Source organism: Hippopotamus amphibius, chromosome 15, assembly GCF_030028045.1.
Source record: "Hippopotamus amphibius kiboko isolate mHipAmp2 chromosome 15, mHipAmp2.hap2, whole genome shotgun sequence".
Taxonomy (NCBI): Eukaryota; Metazoa; Chordata; class Mammalia; order Artiodactyla; family Hippopotamidae; genus Hippopotamus; species Hippopotamus amphibius.
The window spans coordinates 42,382,730-42,410,635 of record NC_080200.1 but is presented as its reverse complement, the minus strand read 5'-3'; the positions used below and the strand labels follow the sequence as shown (position 1 = coordinate 42,410,635).

The following is a 27,906-nucleotide window of genomic DNA, read 5'->3' as shown; positions in this document are numbered from 1 at the left end:
AGTACTCAAGGCTCTTCTTGCTCTTATACTGAGGTCCTCTCTTTCCCTTCTAAGCGGAGAAACTGGTTTTTGTGCAGCTGAAAGCTTTACTGTTGCAGCAGTTTGCCGAATTGTTCTCTTGGGGCTGTGGGTCCGTGGTGGTGGACACTTTGCTCGGGGCTGTTTGACGTGTAGCAGCTTGTTCAGGAGGATGTTTTGTTTCTGGTGATATTCTGTTGAGTCGGAAGCCGAGACAACCACTTAACTTCAGCATATAGCTCAAAAATCCGAGTGCGGTGAACAGGCCAGAAGGGGCGGCCACAAAAGCAGATGGGGGATGGCGTGTGTAAATCCTCAGGTAACCTTGGGCTGGTGACCAGTTGGTCCTGCAACATCAGGAGCCCAGTGAGCTGCGGACCAGGTCAAAGGTCCGTGTTCCGCGGCGCCGGCTGTCACACTTAGCTGGGAAATAAGCTAATGTGTAAACTGGCCTCTTGGTCTTTTTCAGTTGCTTCATCTTCCCCATTTCAGTGGAAAGACGCTGCTTTTCTTTCAGCGTTTGGGGACCAGCCACTCTTTCACTGAACTGTGGATGTTTCCTTTTGGGAAGCCGGTCTTTTTGGGTGTCTCCATGGTGAAGGGAAAGGTATTCCTAAAGTTGCCGGTTTGGGGGCAGGTTCTGATTTGAGCCACGGGGGGCGGGGGGGACCAAGGTCCCGCCGGCAGGGTGGCCGTGGCCGCTGTCGCTCACTGGCTCTGCGTCTTTCCTTTGCTCCACAGACCAACGAGTGGAACAAGAATGATGACCGGCTGCTGCAGGCCGTGGAGAACGGAGACGCGGAGAAGGTGGCCTCGCTGCTGGGCAAGAAGGGGGCCAGCGCCACCAAGCATGACCACGAGGGCAAGACCGCGTAAGCTAAGGAGAGTGGCCTCTGACGGCCACCTCTGGGTTCTCACCCCGTTCTCTGGAATTCTCAGGGTCCCTAGGGGAACTTTGCAAGCGTATCTGTGGGGACTTTGTGAAATTACTCTTCCCCCCCACCCTGCCAGTGTTAAAATATGTAAGAGGATATTTTAGTCTACTTCCTTTCTCTTCAAGTTCCAAATTACACATTTGAATGGTTACATTTATTCCTGGTGTAACCAGAGATGTTGCCAGAGAGGAAATAACACCAGCCTTGCAACCCGTTAATTGATAGATGGGAAATGAATTCTGTCCCAGATTAGAAACAGCATAAAAGAGAAAGTATTTTTTTTCCATAACCCTCAAACCTTATTATTTACAGTATTATTTCTTATAAAACCCCTTCCTTCACATAGATCTGTAATTACATTAAGTAGTATGAATTTTGTTTTATGATTTGCCATATGTGATACTCTTGTCCACTGTAATTAAAACTATGTATTTAAGTAGTTGTGTGTGTGTGTGTGTGTGTGTGTGTGTGTTTGCTTGTTTATTTGTTTGTATCCATCCTTACTCTGGTTCATATGGTGGAGAGATCATTGACTTTAGACTTCTAATCTGGACTCTTTTCGCTTAGGAGTTGTGTAGTCCTTGAATTTCACTTTCTTCATTGTACAGTGGAGATGACAGTATTCTACTGCTAGGGTAGTTATGAGAATAAAACAAGATACTGACATTGGTGGGGTGTCCCCAGAAGCAGGCTGTGAGGTAAGGATTTGAGTATAAACAGTTTTTATGGCCTGTGATCCCAGGAAGTGCACAGTAAGAGGATGAAGCTTTTTTATGGCATGTGAGTGACAGGTTACTGCTGTGGGCAACTGAGACTCATGGCCACTAAGGACCGCTGGAAATCTGTCAAGATGTAGAGCAGGGTTTGGCCAACCATGGCCCACTGTCTGTCTTTGTCAATAAAGTTTTATTGGAATGTGGCCACACGCTTTCATTCAGCATTGTCCGTGGCTGCTTCTGAGCTGCAAAGGCAGATCTGAGTGGTAAGACAAGGACTATGTGGCCCACAAAGCCTAACATACTACTAACCAGTTTGCTTACAGAACTAGTTTACTTACCCTGGGTTTAAAGTATGCCTCAGAGTTATCCCACCCAAGGGGTAAGGAAACTGGGGTATCTATTCCTGATCTGCTGTCCCTCCAAGGTTGAGTGCCTCTTCTAGGGGCTGTGATGCTCAAGGCCAGAACACGTCCAAGAGGTTGAGGGAGGGGCACCTACAGCCATAGACACCATATATGAAGAGCTGCACCATGCCCAGCCCACAGTGGGCACTTGATAAAGCCAGCTCCCTTCCTTTCTTGTCCTAGCTGAGTGGTTCTCAATCCTGGCAGCTCCTGCATTAGACTCTCCTGGGGTGCTTTTAAAAAGTATTGATGCCATGCCCACCCCAGATGTTCTGAATCACTTGGTCTAGGGAGAGGTCCAGGAATCAATATTTTTTTTAAAGTATCCCATGTAGGTTCAAGCAGCAAGAACCATTCTGTGGAAACTAGATTGACTCTGGATTGAAGGATGGGTATCAAGCATAAATGGCAAGTTGTCAGGAGAAGATTGTCACATTTCAGCACACTTTGCCAATTAACCCCTCTTCCGAGCACCCATTGGATCCCATGCTGTAGACACCAACCGTGTTGTTTTGGGAGCCGCAAGAGAGCTTAAGGGGCTGAGCTTTGTGTAGGGACCAGGCTAGTTGATACACAAAGGGAAGAGGGACGCGTTCTCACGCAGGTCGGAGTCTGGTCCTTTGGGAGCTGGGCTTGTCCTCTCTGCCAGTCACCCCAGGTTGAGCTCCACCCATGGCCTCGGTTTGACTTCCTCCTTGGCAGAGGCCTGTCTCAGGTGTGGGGCACAGGGCCATATTCCCGTGAGCTCGGACTCGGCAGTCAGGACGCCCAGTAGTAGGCGGGCTTTGGGTGTTGGCTAATATTTTGCTGCATCAGTTGCCTACTCAACCTTATGTAACTTTTAGTTCTTATCTCTCTTGCACTCTAGATTGTAATTTCCTTGCTAGAAGGGACTGTGACCTTATAGTTTGCTGCTATAATTATATCATGTAGCCAGCGGCTCGGTTTGTAGTAGATATTCGATAAATATTTGTTGGGTGAGTCAATTAACCTCTTCCTGTGATGCCTCCTTTGGAGTCCGTGCTCTCTGAGCTACAGTAGCCGGGGCCACACTCCTAAGCCTGTCTTGAGGTTTTGGCAGTAGGCATGGTGCTTTTATATTACTCTTTGTACCACTGTACAGCTTTCCTGGCTCCTCTGCCTCCTCCTGGTCTGGCTCTACAGGTGTCTGCACAAGACAACCTTCATAGCCATCCCAGAGAAAGGGGAAGAGACTGTTCATGATAGTTTTGTCCAAGACAGTACTCACTAAAAAAGACATAAAAATTTAGAGTAGCAGCTTTGCCACAATTATCATCACCTTGATCAATTTGTGCCTTTCGTTAGTAAGACATTTATTACATATAGAATAGATGGCCAGACTGTTATTTTCTGTTCTCTTTTTTTATTTTTTTATTTTTTATTTTTTTTAAAATTAATTAATTTATTGGCTGCATTGGATCTTTGTTGCTGTGTGCGGACTTTCTCTAGTTGCAGTGAGCAGGGGCTACTCTTCATTGTGGTGCATGGGCTTCTCATTGGTGGTTTCTCTTGTTGCAGAGCACGGGCTCTAGGCACATGGGCTTCAGTAGTTGCAGCATGCGGGCTCAACAGTTGTGGCTCATGGGCTCTAGAGCAAAGGCTCAGTAGCTGTGGCGCTCGGGCTTAGTTGCTCCGAGGCATGTGGGATCTTCCCAGACTAGGGGTCAAATCCGTGTCCCCTGCATTGTCTGGTGGATTCTTAACCACTGTGCCACCAGGGAAGTCCCTCTCTCTTTTTTAATTGTAAAATGTACACTTCGTAAAATTTGCCATTTTAACCATTTTAAAGTATACAGATCAGTGGCGTTAAGTACATTTATAATGTTGCACAAGCATCATCATCATCTAGTTCCAGACAGTTTTCATCATCCCAAAAAGAAACCCAGACCCACTGAATGGTGACAGTCCTCAGCTTCCCCTGCCACTCTCCCTGGCAACCACTCGTCTGCTTCCTGTCTTTATGGATTTGCCTATGCTGGCTATTTCATATAAACGGAATCATACACGACAGGGCCCTTTGTCTCCGGCTTCTTTCACTTAGCATAATGTTTTCAAGGTTCATCCTTGTTGTAGCATGACTCAGTAGACTTTCATTCTATTTTCTCTAGGCTAGAAATACACACAGCAGTTATCAAACAACACCACCTCCATTTAGAAGATGATAAAACTGAGGCCCACATGATACATCTCTCCCTGAATTAAGCCCAGAAGCAGTTCTAACATCACTTACAAGCCACCGTCTTTCCCTTCAGTGACACTTAGGTAGAAAGCTAGAGGAACTCTATGGGAAAGGAAGAGAGGAGGTAATTAAATTTTTACGTGCAAGATTTTCCGTAAGTCATCATCTGCTGACATTTAAATTTTCTGCTCGGGCTGTTCCTTTTGATGATTAAAGTTATTAACTGATAACTATAAGAATTTAATTTTCAAAGGCACCATGGAATTATATCTATCTGGCTTCATATTTTCATTCAAATCTAATGGTCCTAGTATTGAGAAAGAGGGGGGTGCTGAGGGAATCATCTCGCCTGTCCCTTTGGTACCACGTAATTCTGCAAGGCCTAGCATCCTGTTGTACAGGGAGCCCGAGGCAGAGTTGTTCCCTTGGCTTCTGCCTTCTCACCTTGCACGTCTGCACTTCTGGATTTGGGTTAGTCTAAGCTATGCATTCCTGCCCGAGTGTACATGTGTCTCCCTCGAGCGACAGAGCCTTTGCTGTTCTTGTTCCTGTTCTTTGCATGTGCATTTGGTTTGGTGGCAGATGAACTGGGGACCTCCTAGAAGCAGTTCTGAATTCATGGCGGGCAGGGTGTCCCTCCCGCCAGAGCAACCCTGTGCGCCAGCATTTGTGGGTGGATGTGTATGGAATGTTTTACATTTGTCTCCAAAGGGTAAGACTAGATCACACACCTGAAAGTTAGGTCCTTGACAGGACGTGGCCTCATTCTCATTAGGGTTTACCCTTTGATTTATCCACACCTCCATATCAAAATTAATGTGGAGGCCTATTTCCTAGCAAGCTTCTGTGATAACACATCTTGTCATCTTGCTTGGTGATACACAGCGTTTTGCTGCTTCCTGACAGCGTCGAGTCCTGATTTTGGCTTTCAAAGGCCTCCTCATGGCCCTGCCCTCACTTAGCTGTTTTCTCACACATTCCTCCTACCAGAGGTGGTGCTGTCTGCTCCCTGCCCTCGCCTCCTGTAGGACCGTCAGGGGTTTGCCCAGGTTCGCTGGTCCAGAATGCCTTCCTCCCTGATACTTGCAGTCCCTTGTTTGATTTTTCTTCTCTTTGAAATGCTAGACTCTTGATTTAGAGCTTGATGTTGTTACAACAGAAAAGTCTCTAGAGCTTAAATACGATCTGTGTTTTCTGAATAACTTGAATCTCTTACAGCGCAGAGCCTCCCTGAGGATGGGGATCATATGGTTTCAGTGGCTGTGTTGGTCTCTCCCACTGTTCCAGGCATACAGGAGGCATTTGGTTGGTATTTGTGGACGTGAACGTACCAGCATGTTCCTAATGGCGAAAACACTCTCTTCTGGTACTATCTCACGGGTACAGTTATTAGGGGTGAGGTAACTTGGGGTTCAAGAGGGAAAAAGCTATCCTGGTGAACATCACAGCCTGACACTTGTCTCTCCCAGCTTCCCGTGCACTTTCAGTAGAGAAATCCTCAGCCTTCACTACCTAGAGAACCAGACGACCCGGAAAGTCCCAAGAATGAGGCAGCCATCTCGGCAGACATTCTCCAGAAGCCTCCATAACCCAGGGTCAATAACCAGATGGGTGGTTTGGTGATTCTTCAGACTTTTCAGTTCTTCCTGCAATATTTCCTTTAGGGAGAGATAAGAAACCTTGTCTGAAAATTTTCTCCCTCTAAAACGGATCAAAGAGGGGAGGGGTTAAAAAGAGAGAAAAGTGAAAGCCGTTGAATGACCGGAATTCATTTTGCAAAGAGTAAAAGAAGGGTGGTGTCTTGGGTCAGAAGAGAACAAAACAGAGCAGGGCAGAGAGTTACAGCTGCGGGCTGTGTTTATGGAGTCGGGCTTGGCTTCCCGCAGCCCATCTGTTCGCTTTCCAGGGTGGAGGTGAGGAAGGGGGAGCATGCCATTGCCCTAAAACCTCTCACCATGGAGCAGGCTAATTGTTTCAAGATGGTTTCCCCTACATTTGGATGTGCATTTAATTAAAGTTATGTGTGTTTGTTTTAGGAACAACCAGACTAAATAAAATCACTGCTGGGACTGTGGTATTTGAAGAAATACCACCCAGCCATGTGTGTATGGAGATAAATATGCATACGTACGTTGTCTGCATCCAGAGCCCACGGTTCAGAAACCTGATCTTTTTGGCTCTGAAAACAAGAACTTGTGCGAGTATTTTTAGATGACTGCAGAGCTTACGTGTAAAATTGGGGAGGTGGCCCTTGAATTCTGCCAGTCAGGTCGAGAAGGGGCTCCTCTGGCGGGTGGCTTGTTGTACTTTTGATTCTTGCTGTTTTCTTAAGATAGGGATGGGAGTGGGGTTTTCTCAGTCCAGTCTTGGAAATCAAGTCACACCACCTGGTCGCCTTCCTCCAGTTCCTCTCTGACGGAGCCGCCCGGTTCATTTACCTGAAACTGCTGTATGCTTTATGCGTAATTGCAGCTTCCTTCCCAGCAAAACCACCTTCCAGGCAGAACCACCCGGTGTCTTGTCTAAATCCTGTTAGCATTTGGCAGAGGGAGGAACTGAAAGCTATAATTGCTGTATAGCACATCTACTCTGCTTTCGGTGGAGTCAGTTTTTGAAGGTGACATAATGTCTGTTCCTATCTTGCAAACGTGCCCAAATGTTTGCTTCTAGTTGGGAGGTACTAAAATGTCCCAAACTCTGTTGTCTGAGATGCTCCAAACTGTATCTTAAGCACGGGTAAAAGAAGGAGAGGATTTGGTCCTTCCCTACAAGATGCATAGCCTCTGGCCGAGAAGACGAGACCCGTGGATGCACTGGGGAATAGTTATGTGCTGAATCATAAACGACTAACTGTAGGGGCTTCAAGGTGGGAGGAGGTGTTCGTGAAGCGCTGGAGTAGCGCAGGAATGCTTTGTGCCTGAGGTGTGATGCGAGGTGGGCCTGAGAGAATGGATGGGGAGGATGTGGGTGGGGACAGAGGAAGCCAGGGACAGCGTGGGTGTTGGTAACAGTGTGGATGGAGGCCATCCCAAGTGGAAAAGAAAAACCACACCACGGTCATGGTTTCCTTCCCTTCCTCCAGAGTGTATCATAGCAGTTCAAGGTCAGGGACCCACTTGACACTAGATCAGTGGTTCTCAACTTAACTCCCATTAGAAGCACCTGCACAGCTTTGAAAAGTGCTGTGCTGGGTGTCACCCTCCCAGTACCTGTGTAATTGGTGTGGGGTGCAGTCTGGGCGTGGGGGTTGTTTAAAGCACCCAGGTGACTTGAATGGTCAGTCCAAACTGAGAACCATGGCGCTGAACACTCTGCAGTGAGACCCCAGGCTTCTTAGCCCAAAGCTTCCCAACAGGTTTTCCCCCATGATAGGTTACAGGTGGGCTGAGGAAGGCCCACCTAGCCCAGGTGGAGTTTTTTCTAACGTGCACACACGTACATCCATGTATATATAATGCTTGTGCACAGAATAAAAATGAAAGGTAAATTTTGGCATAAAGTAAATTATATTACACTAATATCATTCACAAGGTTTTTAAAGGGAAATAGTGTTGTAGGTTAAAGCCAGCAGATCATGTTGCAAAATTGTGCTTTGGAAGGAAGACTTGTAACCCAGGGAAGTACTGCAAATTGAGGAGAATAGATTTGGGGATTAAGAACTACACTGATTAAAATATTGGTGGGATCACAGGATTTTTCATTTTAAAACTGTTTGCAAAGCTGGATTAAGTGTATTGAGAAGGAAGGATTTTAGACACTCAGATGGCTCGTTGTTGCCCAGGTTGCAGCAGTCTGGCTTTGCTGTGCCCTCCACCAGCGGGACCTGCCCCCACATGCAGAGGTCAGGAGAGCCTGGGAAACGGAGTGGGCTGTGATAGAGGGCGGAGCAGGGGCGGATGGGCGTGGCCGTCAGCACCCGCAGGCAGTGACCTCCACATAGCCTAACCCTGCGAGAGGAGGGGCACCTGGGGCAGGAGGTTCTCACGCTGGCAGCCACTGGACACTTCCAGGGTTGAGGCACGTGAGATCACGCAACACGTGCCTGTCCTTTAGAAATACTCCTGCTTCCCCACCTGCATCCCTGAAATTCATGCCTTCCAGAATGCCATCACCGCCACTCGTGCTGCTGAGTCATTCAAGGTCCAGCTAGCCGTCGCTTTCCTGAAGCTTTTTGTAACTTCCAAAGCGAGTGAGCTCCATCTCACCACGGCCTCTCTTCAACCACCTAGGATTTGATAGGTCTTGGTTACCTGTGCTTATCTTATCCCTGTTATTACACTATCAGGGTTAGAGCCCAATCTTCCCCAATTAATAAGAGAGGAATTGTTGTGTATCATGTTAATATATTGAGTGCCCAACAGTGGGCTGGGGGCTTTCCTGTGTGCCATTCATTCAACAGAGAGTTGATTCTTTCACTCATTTTAAAGACCCTGTCAGTTTCCCTCAGGTATTTTTCATCTGATGCTCTCAGTCACCCTGCAGTAATTTGTGAAGAGGAAAATGTGGGTCAGAAAGGTTTGGAAACTGGTGCAAATCACCCATTCTGGGTGGTAGAGTCTGGGGGAATAGCCTGAATACGAGAAACAAATCATTTGCCCTAAAGGAGGTTTCATACTGCCCAAGGGATGTTTTAAGACTGCATTTGTGAGACCAAACAATCCTGAAGAAAAAGAGCTAAGGCTCGGCTGAAGTGTCGCAGGGTTTCTTGGCTCTGAGTGTGTGGTCTTTCAGCCTCTGCTCCTCCTGTCCGCAGGAGATCTCTGTCCCCAGAAGAAGCACGGCTGATTCCATGATCACATCGTGGGCACTTAAAGGACAGTAATCCTGTTTTTACACACTTTATTTCTTTTATGCCAGTCACCATGTATTACATCCACCTGAAATGTTTAGCGGGAAAAGGCAATCCATGTGTCCATTTCTCAAACTGTCACCTCAGTTCCTAATAGAGGCCGCGATCAGAGTCCCTGTTGCAGCTGCCTTTGAAATAGCTGAAAGCCTGGCAGCCCTACCACTTCTTTGACTGAGGTGATTCCTCTTGGGCCCACAGGGCTGACCCCTACTAGTAGAGTAGAATTTAGGTTTTCAATGCTTTTTTGACTAGAGGCTATTAAGACAGTGATGCCTTCCTTACCCTCAGATGATAATCTGAAATGGGAACCCAGGTCTTTTAGGGTTAAGGAATGTCCTGTTGAAATACTGGGTGTGTGCTAAGCCTCCTTTGAGCTCAGTGACCTCATTAGAATTTAGATGTTGCAGCACGTAGGTGCTATGAAACAGTTGGTAGGCTGGGTTGGAACATAGACTTGAGAGCTGAAAAAGGTTTCAGCGGTCCTATGGACCAGATGAATAAACTGAGGCCAAGGAATGTGAGTGACTTTATTGTCCCATACGTGGGGATGGCAGAATTGAGGCCAAAACCAAAGAATACTGACTTTTAGTTCACGCTTCTGCCTCCTATGCCAGTGGTCCTAAAAATCGGACCTGTATGAGAATCCCCTGGGGGCTTGTTAAAACGCAGATTGATGGGCCCCTCCTCTGGGTCTGGGCAGGATCCTCAGAATCCGCATTTCCAGCAAGCTCCCAGTGATGCCAGTGCTGCTGGAGCAGGGGCCACACTTTAAAAACCACCACATGCCATGGTGTCGGGAAGCAAAACCAAGCTTGTAATAACAACAAAAAGGACACAGCTTCTCTCTTAAGAACTTATAGTATTGGGCTTCCCTGGTGACGCAGTGGTTAAGAATCCTCCTGACAGTGCAGGGGACACGGGTTCGAGCCCTGGGCCGGAAAGATCCCACATGCCACGGAGCAACTAAGTCCATGCGCCACAACTACTGAGCTTGTGCTCTAGAGCCCACGAGCCACAACTATTGAGCCCACGTGCCACAACTACTGAAGCCCATGTGCCTAGAGCCCGTGTGCAGCAACAAAGATCCAACGCAGCCAATAAATAAATATATATATTTTTTAAATTTTTTAAAAAAAAACTTAGTATGACCTGAAAAAAAACATGGTCATGCCAGTTTATGGGTGTGCCTTGGTTTAGGGCAACGCAAAATAGAAACTTCAGATGGAAAAGGCAAATTCAAAACTGAAGCCTTGCATCACCCCCCCCCACCCCCCTCCCCAGATTATTTCTGTGTGCTAGGGAAATTGCAGTAGGCAAGACAGAATCTCTGCCCCCATGGAAGGTATAGTCTAACGGGGCAGTCAGACGATAACCACATGCCCCTTTAATGTAATACCAGGTGCGTTGAAGCAAAAGAAGCAGCCAGGGGCCACTTTGAATAAATCTGGGAAGGAAAGGCCTCTGGGAGCAGACACCTTCATTTGAGCAGATTCCTGATTGGAATGAGGTGCCAAGCCATGCACTCTTCTGGAACTGCTGTCCTGGTGGAGGGAACAGCAAGGCAAATGCTCTCAGGTGGGAGGGTACTTGATGTGCCCAACCAACAGGGAAAGAGCTAGAAGGTGAGATCACAGTGAGAGCCAGGACCTCCTCACATACAGCCTGGTGGGCCACAGGAAGATTTTGGATTAAATCCTAATTCCAAATACTTAATTTCCCTGATTCATTTTGATAGGATTTAATATCATTTTTCCCCCTCCAGAAAGGTGTCTTACAAAAGGAATGCAATGAACGTATAGGCGATTCGGGAAATGCTGGGGCTCTCAAGGGGTTATGAAAAGTTGCTTATTACCGCGAAGTATTTCTGAGTGTCACCAACCATAATGACCCCTCCTGGAAATAAAGGGCTTTAAAAGGAAAGGAGGGAGATGTGGGTTTCGCAGGGAGGAACTGCTCTTCGTCAGAACGGTGAACTCAAGTCCTGATCTTTTACACATCTCCTAACCTCTCTGAGCCTCAGTGTCTTCATCTGTAAAGTGAAGATGTTGAGCCAGTTCATCCTTCTGGAACCTTCTGACACGCCGAGATTCTGGGCATGTCTGGTGCTGGTGGGGTTTGGTGTATGAGCATTTCTTTGTAGCTTGATTGACTTGGGGAGTGAAAATTGGTTGCAGAGGCAGTGGACGGGACTGGAGAGCTGCTGGTGGTGGCCAGCCTGTTGCATTCCCGACCTCACTCGGCTGGCCAGCTCTTTTGGTATCAGGAGCTGGGGTGTGCAAAGGGTCCACTGGTTTGAGTGAGATCATCTATGAATGAATGTGCCTAAAAAATCCAAATCTTCTGAAAGTAGCCTCAGTAATCTTGTGTTTCCTCCAAACATACGCCTCAGCTGGCAATCAGAAACCAGAAGAATGGCGTTTGTTATTACTCTGAAAGATAGAAGGAACTTTCCCAGCCATCACTCTTAGGCTTTTGAATAGTAACAGTTCAAATCTTCTTCAGGTTAAGGGCCTTGAGAAATATCCCGGCCTTGTCCCGAGGCATCGAATTTGAGAACAGCTTACCGAGCGGTTCTGTAGGAAACGAAGCCTCTGTCGCAGGCTCTGTTTGCTGTAGCGCTTGGATTACACTCTTTCCATTTGAGACCACTGGCAACCCTAATCAGTCCCAGCGAGAAGCCTGTATATGCTTTTTGGCCAAATATTTCCAGTTATTTTAGTTTAAACTTTGTTTCTTAAAGAGCAGCACAGCCAGTAAGTTATATTATGTGGTGTTTCACAGTTTGCAGAGTGATCTAACAAATCGTGCAATTTCTCAGCGTGGTGATGAAGGGCTGCAGGCAGAATGTGGAGGTCAAATCCAGGCTCCCCTGCTTATTGGTTCTGGGACTTTGGGCAAGCTTCCTGGACTTCTCTGTGCCTCAGTTTCCTCCTCTGTAAAATGGGGACGGTGATAATTACCCCTCCCAGAGGCTGGTTGGGGGATGTAATGAGTTAAAATATTCATTAGTCCATTATGTTTCAATAGATAAGCTGCTATTATTTTTTTTTAATGTTTATTTGTTTATTTATTTATGGCTGTGTTGGGACTTCATTGCTGTGTGCAGCTTTCTCTAGTTGTGGTGAGCAGGGGCTACTCTTCGTTGCGATTCAGGGGCTTCTCGTTGCGGTGGCTTCTCTTGTGGTAGAGCACGGGCTCTAGGCACGCAGACTTTAGTTGTGGCATGTGGGCCCTAGAGTACCTGGGCTTCAGTAGTTGCGGCACTTGGGCTCAGTAGTTGTGGCATGTGGGCTCTAGGGCTCACGGGCTTCAGTAATTGTGTGCGCAGGTTCAGTTAGTTGCTCCGCAGCACGTGGAATCTTCTTCGACCAGGGCTCAAACCCGTGTCCCCTGCACTGGCAGGTGGATTCTGAACCACTGCGCCACCAGGGAAGTCCAAGATAAGCTGCTATTATTACTGATGCTGATGTTTTTTAGTTGCCCAAACATGCTTTAGAGGTGAGGGAACTGAAGTTAGGTACCTCAGCCACGATGACACAGCAACAAGGCAGCAAACCCAGCCTGGGTATCCTGGCCTCCTGGGCTACTCACTCTCTTTCTGCCAGTTCTTCCTCTTGTGCCTTCAGGGTGCTATCCAGCTGCTGTCCTGGGGCTCTCAAGGTTGTCTTGGTCTCTTTTAGGGGTTGGAGGGGCCGAGAGAGGGGGCTGGAGAGGAGGGAGGGAGGAGGAAGAGAAAGGGGTGATTGGAGGGGAGAGACCAGGAGCCACAAAACTCTTAAGCACGGACTTGGGAACTTTCCAAGTGACAAAAGCAGAGACATTCCAAATACCAGTAAGCAGCCGCGGGATCAAAGGAGCTGATGTAAATCTTCAGGCCACTCTGCCTTTTAGTCACCCCTCTGTGGAAGGGCCCAGCTGAGTTGTATAAGCAAAGCTACACGTTGCCTGTTACAATGAAACTTAAAACAGGATGGATTCCTTTTTGGTGGGGCACATCCACAGGATTGCTTTCAAGGCTCAGGGAATAAGGGGATTATGTTTTCAAAAGAACTTTGAAACAATAGGTGCCTCGGTAAAAAGGATGGCTTGAGGTTCTTAGCTCCTCACCCTTCCTTTAGAGCAGCGCTTCGCAGTGTTGTGCACGGGGAAGCAGCTGGGATACTTGTAAAACACAGTTTTTGAGTCAGTGATGTGGGGTGGGGTCTGAGAGCCTGCATTTCTAATGAGCTCCTGGTCCACGGATCACTCAGTGGGTATCCAAGACTTAGGCTGTTGAAGTGCTGTCACTTTGGCTGCACTGGAATCTGGACAGCCACCCTGCTTTATCCCCGGGCTGTGACAAGTGTCCCTGTCACTGGGCTTGGGGTTAGAGGGGTGGATAAAGGTTTTTATACTCCTCCCTCCTCCACTGAGTTCTTGACCTGTCTAAATGAAGAGATAAACAAGCCAACAGAATCTCTCATAAAAGACATTGCTGTCAACTCCTGATGGATGTTTTTTGTCTTTGAAATCAAGGAAGGGCCACACTTTTTAATTCGGTGTAAAAGCCTGCAGAGACAAAGCCAAACGATGTTCTGAATTTGTTTTGCCTTCACTCTTCTATTCCCCTAAGGGGAAATTTCAGCAGATAATTAGCTGAAATAACTACCTCAAAGGGTTCATGAAGACAAACTTAAATGTTTCCTCTGTGGGAAATTTAGGTGTAATTAAAATTCTCATCGCTTAAATTAAAACTTGCCAGAAGATAAAAAGTCCTGGCTAGGATGTGGACACACGGGAGCCCTCATGTTGTTGCTGGGGGTGTAAAATGGTGCAGCAGCTTCAGAAGATAGTCTAGCGTTTCCTTAAAGACATGAACACGGTCACCATGTGCCACAGCAGTTCCTCTCCTAGGTCTGTAGCCACTGGAATTGAAAACAGGTGTCCGTACAAACACTTGTACACAAATGTTTCAGCAGCATTATTTACAATAACCAAAAAGTAGAAACAACCCACATGTGCATAACCAATGAACGGATAAACAAAAATATGACATATCCACCCAGTGGAAGGAATGTTGGTACTGGTGTATGCTGCAACATGGATGAACCTTGAAAACAGGCCGAAAGAAGAAGCCAAACACAAAAGAGCACGTATTGTATGATTCCTTCTTGATGAAATGTCCAGAATAGACAAATCCATAGATACAGAAAGTAGATCCATAGATACAGAAAGTAGATTAGTGATGGCCAATGGTGGGCATGGGAATGGAGAGTGAATACTAATGGGTGTGAGGGTTTTTTCCTAAGTTGATGAAAATGTTCTGGAGTTAGATAGTGATGCTGGTTGCACAACTTTGTGAATATACTAAAAACAACTGAATTGTACATTTTAAAATGATGGATGCACATACCATAAAATATATCTCAGTAGGAAGATTGAAATCTGCTCATGCTGTTTCTTCAGTCTTTGTTTAATGTGTTTTGATAGAATTATATCTCAGCATCATGCATTTGTTTTAAGTGGTTTATCACAGAGTTTCTCAACCTGGATGCTACTGGCATTTCGATATGTTGGTATTATTGACATTTTTAGACTAGTCAGAGAACTGTTAGCTGTGGGGGCTGTCCTGTGCATTGTTGGATGTTTAGCAGCATCTCTGGTCTTTACACATTAGACACTGGGAGCATCTGCCCACCCCCGACTCCGTGAGTAATCAAAAATGTCTCCAGACGTTGCCACATGTTCCCTGGGTGGAGCAAAGTCACCCCCAGTTGAGAACCACTGGTTTATCTTTAGTTTTCCTACTAAAAGCTGAGATCCATGAGGGGTTTCTTTTGGGCACCATATGTTTCTCACCATGTGCTTAGACAGTGTCTGGCCAATAAATACCCTGGTATAGTAAATAGATGAGTGAATTAATATATTGAGCTATAGCAGTTTATAAAAATATACAACTACAGAAATATCAAACTTATCCCACGCTCGGGTTAGTTCCAGCGCCCTAGAATTAACCTTGTTAAGAACAGTCTCTGTGTTGGGGCCATGGAGGGGGCTGTTCATTGGCCTACTACTTTGTCTGCCCGCTTCCCCCCCATCTGCAAACTGTGTTTATCTAGAGGTGTGTTCTTTTATCAGCTCTCCAGGCCACAGGCCACTAGAGGCCACCAGCCATGCTCTTCATTAGTCGTGTACAGACCTGGGGTGCCATCTCCTGCCTCAGCCTGAGGTCATCCCACAGGTGCCCACCTGCAGTCCAGACCAGCGCCCACCAGTCACGGGCACTGCCGCCTCGAGGGTGCCTGCATCTATCAGTCACTGCATGAGAAAGGAAACCTCTCACTGTCATTTACAAATCCAGGTTCTGTCAGTGACTAATCATGTTTTCCCACCCAACCGAACCCAGCTTTCCACTTGAGCATCTTATTAAGAGTTGGCTCTGCTTCTTGTTCACATTCAGAGGCTGAATGCTAATGACTTGTTGCTGGCAAACCCTGCTTTTGGGATTATCACTTCCGTGCAAGGTGCCGTAGTGTTAGCAGCTCAAGTGTGAGCATTAGACAGGGCTGGGCTCAGATGTTTGTTAAATTTTTTGGTCATCTGCAACTGTCTACAACTCTCTCTTTCTTGCTTTCTTCTTGCTTTCCTCTCCTCCTCTCTTCCCTGCTTCATTTCTTAAGCAGTGATGGTTCTGAGCTAATTGGTGCTAGCCTGTCTTTTCTGAACATCGAGACAAATCCTTTTATTACACAACACGTCTCAGACTCTGTGCCTTGCCTTGTGTTGATGAGGCTCTAATAATTGGTGGCATTTTTTTGGATGTTTACACATCCAAAGTGCTTTTACATATACCTCATTGACTTCTTACAGCCCATTTTACAGATGTGGAAACTGAGATACAGAGAGAGCTCACCCAAGATCATGCATTATTAAGTGGCAAAGTGCAGATTCAAATCCATTTAGCCAGAGCCCTTAAAGATTATGTGTATTGCCTCGTCAGTATCCGCTTCTTGTAATACTTTCTCATCTGACTACGTCTTTGTCCTTCCTCTAAGCTTTAATAAAGCTCTAAGTTTGGAAGTTTTAATTTTTCCAAATCATGGATATTTGGAATAAGGACCAGATTTTTTGAAGTTAAAACCTTAAAATGACTGGATACCCAAATTAAGTACACACACAAAATAACAATCTAGCTTTCCCATCTTGCCTTTCTGTACAAGGGCTTAAGAGCTTGATTAAGAGCTGCTTCTAGGCACAGGGCTGGGGGAATGAGAGAGAGAGAAGACAGGGCTTTCTCTTCCAGCAGCTGGAGGAGAATTGACCAAATGATGCAGCTTTTTTTGTTAGTGGTTGGTTGCTGTTCAGGTGTAAGGAAGCTAGAGTGAGGGTACAAGTGATACTGGGCTGTGAAAGAGATGGTTTATTAGGGACTTGGTGACAGAGTCATCTCATTGTCTAATTTGTGCCTTATTTCTTCTGCATTTGTACAGCTTTCTCAAGAACAGGACAAAGCTAAATCAGTACACTGACCATTTAGGTTTTCTTTTATGTGATGATTGATTTAGCAAACTCAGGTTACAGACGTTTTATCCCAAGTTAGGTAGTCAAATGATTTTCTGATATATTATTAAGCAAAGGGGTACTTTAAGAGTAACAGAGTATTTAATCACAGTGATCAGTAGATTCCAAATAACTGTATGTCTTGATAGTTATTCTTTCTTATTTTATATTTTCTCTTTCTAAATCTAGCCCACAGATTTTATTTAATGGTAGAACATAGTATAGAATAGTGTATATAGTATGTATTGTAAAGAATAGTATACAGTATTTTTATAGAGAGAGTATAGAATATAGTATATGGTATTGAAGATTTTACTAGACTTTTTTTTTTTTACTTCTGATTCATTACTGAAGAACCCTTGATATTCCACAGGATGTGCTCATAGAACTTTAAAAGAGTTTCCCAGTTGTAGAACACGGCTGTAGTATGTACAGTTGTGTGTGCCCATATGTATTGTAGATGGGATATTGGATATTTTTTCAAGACCAAATTCACAGTTTAAAATCTGAATAATAGCATTCCTTTTTTTGCATCATGGGGTGTTCTATTGAGCGCTGGCTCTTATTTGTGCAGTTGTTTTTCTTATCCTTAGAGTCGGGTATCTTAAACGTTTTTAACTGGCTCCTATTTTGGCCTAACACTATATCCAAAAGCCCTTTTGAAGTCACTTATCATATTCCATACAATGAAAGGGATTTGACGCATTCTCCTATCAAAGCATTTTAGCCAAAATGCCCAAATATCTTGAACCGTCAACTCAATTACATGCAGAGTTGAACTATTTTTTGGCAATGGGTATTACGTGTGTTTATTATAGCATTAAATATTGGGATATACGATGGTGAAAATGCTTAAATTTGTTTACAACACAATCTAGAGAACTGATTGACTATCATACACAGGTCTATTGAACTTACATGAGTTAATCCTCTCATGCCACAGTGTTCTCCTTTAGAGGATACAAGAGAACCAACTCATTCTTATGAAAACTTGTATTTAAGTAAAAGGTCAGATATTTCTCTTTCCTCTACAAACTATATTTCAGGAGAACTAAATTGTAATTGAGGGAATTTTTTTTTTCTCTAGAAGAATTCCCAGCCAATGAATAAGAATGAAATAATAGAGTGTCACCATTTTGCCCACTCCAAATCAAAGGATGACTCCAAGTAGTGATTATCAGTGGCTGCTGACGTCACTGAAAGCGAGTCAACTAGACATTAGGTGTCTCCAGCGGAAGTGCGTGTACCACTCATGAAGTAACCTTACTGAAAAACTGAGCCTGTACCAAACCAAGTCTCTAGACCTCGCTGCAAGCTTACAGGACACATAGAGACAAGAGAAAAGATGCTATGGGGAGGGAGGTACAGAAAAGTCCAGATGCTGACAATTCTACTGAAAAATCCGGACACTAAAAAAGCCCAAACCCATGGCTTTTTCATAAAACAAATTACAAGGACCAAAAAAGAAAGAGGGAACGTTATTAGACATCAGCCAAATCTCAACACGTTGACCTGTTTTGAATTTTGATTCACATGAACTATTTAAAAATGACATTTATGAAACAGTTGGAAATATGAACACCAATGCCTGAATATTTGACATTATTGAAGAATTATTACATTTTTCAGGTGTGATGATGGTATTGTTATTACATTTTCATAAAGAGCTATTTTATTTTTGAGATGTATTGAAATAGTTATGAATGAAATGATATGACATGAGATTTGCTTCAAAATAATAATGGTAAGTGTATAGATGAAACAAGGTTGTTCCCATTGAAGTTAGACATGGTATTGGATACAAAGGATTTCGTTGCATTATTGTTTCTACTTTGTAAAAGTGCTTATCTTTTAAGTATATATGTAGAAGAGTTCAGAGATGAAAGGATATGGTAAGTGAGATTTGCCTCAAAATAATCCGGTTGTGGGAGGGGAGAAGGGGTAGAGAGGGTAAGTTTATAGATAAATAAGATCTGTGACTTTGAGTAGTTGTTGGTTTTCTGTTTTGTTTTGCTTTTGTTTTAGCTAAAAAAAGATACTGTTTCATTCTTTATCCTCTACTCATAAATAGTTCTTTTGCCTTGGCCAATATTTTAATAAATTTCTTTATGATGTTATTACTCATGGCCTGAATTAAATAAAAAATTCATAGAAATAAAACACCTAAGCAGTAAAAATATCTAGTTGTCATCTCTAATACATTTTTAAAAAACCGGATGTTCATACCTTTTGACTGCCTTCATCCAGTTCCCCTTCCCCAAAGTCCCTCACCTCTGGTAACCATAAATCTGATCTCTTTTTCTATGAGTTGGTTTGTTTATTTGTTTGTTTTTGAAGTATAATTGACCTACAACCCTTAGTTCTTGTTACACAACATAGTGATTTGGTATTTCTATATATTCCAAAATGATCACAATGACAGGTCTGGTTACAATCTGTCACCATACAAAGATATTATATAGTTACTGACTTTATTCCCCACAGTGTACACTTCATACCCATGACTCATTGATTTTGCCACTGGAAGTTTGTACTCTCCGTCACTAATTTCTTTCCTCCCTCCTCCACCCTCCCCTCTGGCAACCACCCGTATCTATAACCATCCATTTTCTGTTTAGTAATGCTTGTTCATTTGTTTTGTTTTTTTAGATTCCGCATATAAGTGAAATCATGTGGTATTTGTCTCTGACTTATTTCACTTAGCGTAATAACCCCTCGTACATGTTGAAGCAAATGGCAAGATTTCATTCTTTTTTATGGCTAATAGTCCATTGTATATGTGTACCACATCTTCTTTATCCATTCATCTATTGATGGACACGTATGATGCTTTCATACCTTGGCTCTTGTATAAATGCTATGATGAACATTGGGGTGCATGTATCTTTTCTAATTAGTGGTTTCATTTTCTTCGGATAAATACCCAGGAGTGGAATTGCTAGGTCATATGGTAGTTCTATTTTTAATTTTCTGAGGAATTTCCTTACTGTTTTCCATAGAGTCTGCACCAATTCATATTCGTGCCAAAGGTGTGCTAGGATTCCTTTTCTCTACATCCTCGCCAACACTTGTTATTTGTTGTCTTTTAGATAGTAACCATTCTGGCAGGTGTGAAGTGATATCTCATTGTGGTTTTGATTTGCATTTCCCTGATAAGTGATGCTGAGCATCTTTTCATGTGCCTGTTGGCCATCTGTATGTCTTCTTTGGAAAAATGTCTATTCAGATCCTCTGCCCATTTTTTAATTGGTTTTTTTTTTTTGATGTTGTATGAGTTCTTTGGATATTAACCTATTATCAAATATACTGTTTGCAAATATCTTCTATTCAGTAGATGGCCTTTTTGTTTTGCTGATAGTTCTCTTTGCTGTGCAGAAGTTTTTTAGTTTGATTAGGTCCCATTTATTTATTTTTGCTTTTGTTTTCCTTGGCTGAAGAGACATAGCCAGAAAAAAAATATTAAGATTGACATCAAAGAGCATACTGCCTGTGTTTTCTTCTAGAAGTTTTATAGTTTCAGGTCTTACATTTAAGTCTTTAATCCGTATTGTGTTGATGTTTGTATATGGTATGAGAAAGTAGTCTAAATTGATTGTTTTGTGTGTAACTATCCAATTTTTCCAACACCATTTGTTGAAGAGACTGTCTTTTCCCTGTTGTGTATTCTTGCCTCCTTTGTCATAGATTAATTACCTATATAAGTGTGGGCATAAATGCCTGTCACTAGTGTCTGTGGCCCAAGAGTGAGCTCCAGTTGCCTCCTGCCTCTCCAAGATCAGCAGCTGGGTCTGACCCAAGCTCCTTTCAAATAACCATTTCTGTCCTAACTTCCAGAGTGTGTGGGATTTTGTGTGAGCCTTTTAAGAGTGGAGTCTCTATTTCCCACAGCCCTCTGGCTCTCCTGAAAGTAAGCTCTGCTGACCTTCAAAGCCAGACATTCTAGGGGCTCATCTTCCTGGTGCAGGGCCACCCCTCACTCCTTGGGGAGAACCTCTGCAATTCTAATTATCCTCTTCTTTGTGGGTTACCCGCCCAGGGTGTGGGTCTTGGCTATAACACCTCTCTGCCCCTCCAACCCATCTCGTTGTGGTTCCTTCTTCATATCTTTGGTCGTAGAAGATCTTTTCTACTAGTCCTCTGATCTTTCATTACTAGTTTCCTTGTAAATAGATGTAATTGTGGTGTGCCCATGGAGGGGAGGGGAGCTCAGGGTCTTTCTACTCTGACACCTTCTCTAATCAAACATTTTTCAAGGCTGAATTTTGCCTTGTAAATATTTAATCTCATAATGTGCACAGAAACCGAATAGTTCTTCCTGTAGATGATCACACACCAAGTACCTAACACTGGAATCATTCAAGGTCCCAGTAGGAAACAGGTAGCACTCAAATAGGCTAGTTGATGAGCAGTTAAGAAAGGAATTGTTTACAAACTTGTGGTCAGATTAAACGAGCAAGGTTGGAAATGCAGCCCTGGCTAGTAACAGTGGGAATATATTTCACCACCACCACCACGACCCACACCTGAAGAGGCAAGGAGAGAAATCAGTTACCAAAACCCAGAAGAGCTGCAGCTGTAGATTTTGAAGAGCTGGCCCTCAGCACTGTGACCTTCACAGAGGAGGTAGAGGAAGGCCATCAAGTCATCCACAGACGAGCATGTCACCTTCATCAGAGCATATTTACCAATGTGCTGTAGTGGCCTGCAGTACTGCTTTGTTGTCATGTGTGTCTGCAATTTCAATCTGCTATTAATAGAGTGTGCAATTTAGAGGTAATCCAGGAAGGCTCAGAGTAGAAAAAATATAAATATTACAGGGGGAAAAGAGTTAGTAACTCAAAGGGGCACATGGAAAGCATCTGGGGTCCTAGCAGGAGATACGAGGAGGGATTTTGTGTCTCTGGCCAAGCTCTGTTTCTTTAGTATGAAGGTAAAAGATGCATGTTCCATTTGTGAAGTTTTAGCAGGCTATACAATTTATGTGTAGCTTTCTTTACATACATTAAACTTCAATCAAAAGTTCTGTATCTGGAGGTCGAGATCAAGGTGGCGGAGTAGGAGGACGTGTGCTCACTCCCTCTTGCAGGAGCACCAGAATTCAACTAACTGCTGAACAATCATCGACAGAAAGACAGTGGAACTCACCAAAAAAGACACCCCACATCCAGAGACAAAGGAGAAGCCGCAGTCAGACTCAACGAGATGGTAGCAGGAGTGCAATCACGTTAAAATCAAATCCCATAAATACTGGGTGGGTGAATCACAAGCTGGAGAACAGTTATACCGCAGAAGTCCACCCGCTAAAGTGAGCGTTCTGAACCCCACGTCAGGCTTCCCAACCTGGGGGTCCAGCAACGGGAGGAGGAATCCCCAGAGAATCAGACTTTGAAAGCCAGCGGGATTTGATTGCAGGACCTCCACAGGACTGGGGGAAACAAGAGACTCCACTCTTGGAGGGCACAATAAAAAGTGTGCTCACCAGGACCCAGGGGAAAGGAGCAGTGACCCCATAGGAGACTGAACCAGACCTACCTGCTGGTGTTGGAGGGTTGCCTGCAGAGGTGGGGGTCAGCTGTGGCTCACCGAGGAGACAAGGGTACTGGTGGCAGGGGTTCTGGGAAGTACTCATTTGTGTGAGCCCTCACAGAGTCCACCATTAGCCCCACCAAAAAGCCTGTAAGCTCTAGTGCTGGGTAGTCTCAGGCCAAAACAACTAACAAGGTGGGAACACAGCCCCACCCATTGGCAGACGAGCAGATTAAAGTTTTACTGAGCTCCACCCACCAAATCAAAGTTTCACTGAGCTGTGCCCACCCGGCCCAACCCACCATCAGTCCTCCATCAGGAAGCACGCACGAGCCTCCTAGATAGCTTCCTCCACAACAGGGCAGACAGCAGTATCAAGCAGTATCAGCAGTATTTTGTCTTGTGGAACTGAAAACCACAGCCACAGAAAGATAGAGAAAATGAAAAGGCAAAAGACTTTGTACCAGATGAAGGGACAAGATAAAACCCCAGAAAAACAACTAAATGAAGAGGAGATAGGCACCCTTCCAGAAAAATAATTCAAAATAATGATGGTGAAGATGATCCAGGACTTTGAAAAAAGACTGGATTCAAAGATCAAAAAGTTGCAAGAAAGGTTTACCGAAGACCTAGAAGAATTAAAGAGCAAACAAACAGAGATATGCAACACAATAACTGAAATGAAAAATACACTAGAAGGAACCAACAGCAGATTAACTGAGGCAGAAGGGCACATAAGTGACCTGGAAGACAGAATGTGATAATCACTGATGCAGAAAAGAATAAAGAAAAAAAATGAAAAGAACTGAAGACAGCCTAAGAGACCTCTGGGACAATGTTAAATGCACCAACATTCACAGTATAGTGGTCCCAGAAGGAGAAGAAAGAGAGAAAGGACCCAAGAAAATATTGGGAGAGATTATAGTTGAAAACTTCCCTAACATGGGAAAGGAAATAGCTACCCGAGTGCAGGAAGCACAGAGAGTTCCAGGCAGGATAAACCCAAGGAGAAACATGCCAAGACATATAGTAGTCAAATTGACAAAAATTAAAGACAGAGAAAAGTTATTAAAAGCAACAAGGGAAAAATGACAAATACAAGGGAACTCCCATCAGGTTAACAGCTGATTTCTCAGCAGAAACCCTGCAAGCCAGAAGGGAGTGGCATGATGTATTTCAAGTGATGAAAGGGAAGAACCTACAACCAAGCATATTCTACCCAGCAAGGATCTCATTCAGATTCGACAGAGAAGTCAAAAGCTTTACAGACAAGCAGCAGCTAAGAGAATGCAGCACCACCAAACCCACTCTACAACAAATGCTAAAGGAACTACTCTAAGTGGAAAACATAAGAGAAGAAAAGGACCTACAGAAACAAAAACAAAACAATTAAGAGAATGGCAATAGGAACATACATATCGATAATTACCTTGAATGTAAGTGGACTAAATGCACCAACCAAAAGACACATACTGGCTGACTGGATACAAAAACAAGACCCATATATATGCTGTCTCCAAGAGACCCACTTCAGACCTAGGGACACATACAGACTGCAAGTGAGGGGATGGAAAAAGATATTCCATGCAAATGAAAATCAAAAGAAAGCTGGAGTAGCAATAGTCATATCAGATAAAATAGACTTTAAAATAACAAGTGTTACAAGAGACAAGAAAGGACACTACATGAAGATCAAGGGATCAATCCAAGAAGAAGAGGTAACAATTACAAATATACATGCACCCAATATAGGAGCACCTCAATACATAAGGCAAATGCTAACAACTATGAAAGAGGAAATCTACAGTAACACAATCATAGTGGGGGACCTTAACACCCCACTTACACCAATGGACAGATCATCCAGACCAAAAATTAATAAGGAAACACAAGCTTTAAATGACACAATAAATCAGCTGGATTTAATAGCTATCTATAGGACATTACATCCAAAAACAGCAGATTACACGTTCTTCTCAAGTGCACATGGAACATTCTCCAGGATAGATCAGATTTTGGGTCATAAATCAAGCCTTGGTAAATTCAAGAAAATTGAAATCATATCAAGCATCTTTTCTGACCACAATGAGATGAGATTAGAAATCAATTACAGGCAAAAAATTGTAAAAAAAACAAACACATGGAGGCTAAACAATATGCTACTAAATAACCAATAGATCACTGAAGAAATCAAAGAGGAAATCAAAAAATACCTAGAGACAAATGACAGTGAAAACACAATGAACGATCCAAAACCTATGGGATGCAGCAAAGGCAGTTCTAAGAGGGAATTTTATAGCAATACAATCCTACCTCAAGAAACAAGAAAATTCCCAAATAAACAATCTAACCTTACACCTAAAGAAACTAGAGAAAGAAGAGCAAACAAAACCCAGAGTTAGTAGATGGAGAGAGATCATAAAGGATCAGAGCAGAAATAAATGAAATAGAAACAAAGAAAAGGATAGCAAAACTCAATAAAACTAAAAGCTGATTCTTTGAGAAGATAAATAAAATCGATAAACTTCTAGCAAGACTCATCAAGAAAAAGAGGGAGAGGACTCAAATCAATAAAATTAGAAATGAAACAGGAGACGTTACAACAGACACCACAGAAATAAAAAGCACCATAAGAGACTACTACAAGCAACTATATGCCAATAAAATGGACAACTTGGATGAAATGGACAGATTCTTAGAAAAGCATAACCTTCCAAGACTGAATTAGGAAGAAATAGAAAATATGAACAGACCAATCACAAGTAATGAAATTGAAACTGTGATTAAAAATCTCCCAACAAACAAAAGTCCAGGACAAGATGGATTCCCGGGTGAATTTTATCAAACATTTAGAGAAGAGCTAACACCCATCCTTCTCAAGCTCTTCCAAAAACTTGCAGGGGAAGGAACACTCCCAAACTCATTTTATGAGGCCACCATCACTCAGATACCAAAACCAGACAAAGATACTACAAAAAATGAAAATTACAGACCTATATCACTGATGAATTTAGATGCAAAAATCCTCAACAAAATACTAACCAACAGAATCCAACAACACATTGAAAGGATCATACACCATGATCAAGTGGGGTTTATCCCTGGAATGCAAGGATTCTTCAATATATGCAAATCAATCAATGTGACACACCATATTAACAAACTGAAGGATAAAAACCTCATGATCATCTCAATAGATGCAGAAAAAGCTTTTGACAAAATTCAACACGTATTTATGATAAAAACTCTCCAGAAAGGTGGGCATAGAGGGAACCTGCCTCAACATAATAAAGGCCATATATGACAAACCCACAGCAAACATCATCCTCAATGGTGAAAAACTGGAAGTGTTCCCTCTAAGATCAGGAACAAGACAAGGATGTCCACTCTCGCCACTACTATTCAACATAGTTTTGGAAGTCCTTGCCACAGCAATCAGAAGAAAAAGATATAAAAGGAATCCAGTTTGGAAAAGAGGAAGTAAAACTGTCTCTGTTCGCAGATGACATGATATTATACATAGAAAATCCTAAAGATGCCAGCAGAAAACTACTTGAGCTAATCAATGAATTTGGTAAAGTTTCAGAATACAAAATTAACAACAGAAATCTCTTGCATTTCTAAACACTAACAATGAAAGATCAGAAAGAGAAACTAAGGAAACAATCCCATTCACCATTGCAACAAAAAGAATAAAATACCTAGGAATAAACCTAACCAAGGAGGTAAAAGACCTGTACTCAGAAAACTATAAGACACTAATGAAAGAAATCAAAGAAGACACAAACAGATGGAGGGTCATACCACGTTCTTGGATTGGAAGAATCAACATTGTGAAAATGACTATACTACCCAAAGTAATTTACAGATTCAATGCAATCCCGATCAAATTACCAATGGCATTTTTCACAGAAGTAGAGCAAGAAACTTTACAATTTGTATGGATACGCAGAAGACCCCGAATAGCCAAAGCAATCTTGAGATGGAAAGACGGAGTTGGTGGAATCAGGCTTCCTGACTTCAGCCTATACTACAAGGCCACAGTGATCAAGACAGTATGGTATTTGGCACAAAAACAGAAACAAGAACAATGGAACAGGATAGAAATCCCAGAGATAAACTATGGTCAACTCATCTATGACAAAGGAGGCAAGGATATACAATGGAGAAAAGGCAGCCTCTTCAATAAGTGGTGCTAGGAAAACTGGACAGCTACTTGTAAAAGAATGAAATTAGAACACTCCTTAACACCATACACAGAAATAAACTCAAAATGGATTAAAGACCTAAATGTAAGGCCAGACACTATAAAACTCCTAGAGGAAAACATAGGCAGAACACTCTTCGATGTAAATAACAGCAAGATCTTTTTTGATCCACCCTTTAGAATAATGGAAATAAAAACAAAAATAAATAAGTGGGACCTAATGAAACTTCAAAGCTTCTGCACAGCAAAGGAAACTAGAAGCAAGACGAAAAGACAACCCTCAGAATGGGAGAAAATATTTGCAAGTGAATCAACAGACAAAGGATTGATCTCCAAAATATATAAACAGTTTATCCAGCTCAATATCAAAAAAACAACCCATTCAAAAAATGGGCAGAAGACCTAAATAGGCATTTCTCCAAAGAAGACAGATGGATGGCAAAGAGGCTCATGAAAAGCTGCTCAACATCACTCATTATTAGAGAAACGCAAATCAATACTACAGTGAGGTATCACCTCACACCGGTGAGAATGGGCATCATCAGAAAATCTACAAACAGTAAATGCCGGAGAGGGTGTGGAGAAAAGGGAACGCTCTTGCACTGTTGGTGGGAATGTAAATTGATACAGCCACTATGGAGAACAGTATGGAGGTTCCTTGCAAAACTAAAAATAGAGTTACCATATGACCCAGCAATCCCACTGCTGGTCATATACCCAGAGAACACCGTAATTCAAAAAGACACATGCACTCCAATGTTCATTGCAGCACTATTTACAATAGCCAGGATATGGAGGCAACCTAAATGTCCATCAACAGGTGAATGGATAAAAAAGATGTGGTACATATATACAATGGAATGTTACTCAGCTGTAAAAAGCAATGAAACTGGGACATTTGTAGAGACATGGATGGACCTAGAGACGGTCATACAGAGTGAAGTGAGTCAGAGAGAAAAACAAATATAGTATATTAACATATATATGCGGAATATAGAAAAATGGTCCAAATCAACCAGTTTGCAAGGCAGAAATAAAGACACAGATGTAGAGAACAAACATATGGACCCCAAGTGGGGAAAGCGGGGAGAGTTGGGGGGGGAATGAATTGGGAGATTGGGATACCAAATTGTACACTCTAAATATATGCAGTTCATTGCATGTTAACTGTATCTCAATAAAAGTTCTTAAAAAGAAAGTTCTGTATCTGTACATGCTTTTATGCTTTGTGTGTGTGTGTGTGTGTGTGTATGTATGCATGTGAGTTCGCTAATTACTAATTCTGGTACTATTATCTTTAGCAAAAGATATGGCTGTCCTTTTGTCCAGATCATTTTGACTGAGTTCTCGCCTTGTCATAGGTGATAGCAGAATGTATAGCTATGAAGCAAATGCAGAGATATTTAGAAAGGATAAATATTAATAAATACTAGAGCTTAATACTCTGGAGCATTTAGATTCATAGCCTTGAAAGCAGAGTTCAGTCATTGAGGCTCTTAGTGGTGATTT

The 27,906-nt window shown here is 43.1% G+C and overlaps 1 protein-coding gene across 9 annotated transcripts in view; it reads left to right on the top strand.

Moving 5' to 3' along the window:
- The window catches only part of RAI14 (retinoic acid induced 14), a 154,382-nt gene that overhangs the window by 91,595 nt on the left and 34,881 nt on the right, over window positions 1–27,906 (top strand). For all 9 annotated transcript variants that reach the window (XM_057709427.1, XM_057709420.1, XM_057709429.1 and 6 more), the window contains exon 3: window positions 760–890. In XM_057709427.1, the coding sequence (XP_057565410.1) occupies window positions 760–890 (131 nt within the window). The remainder of the gene's footprint in view (window positions 1–759; window positions 891–27,906) is intronic.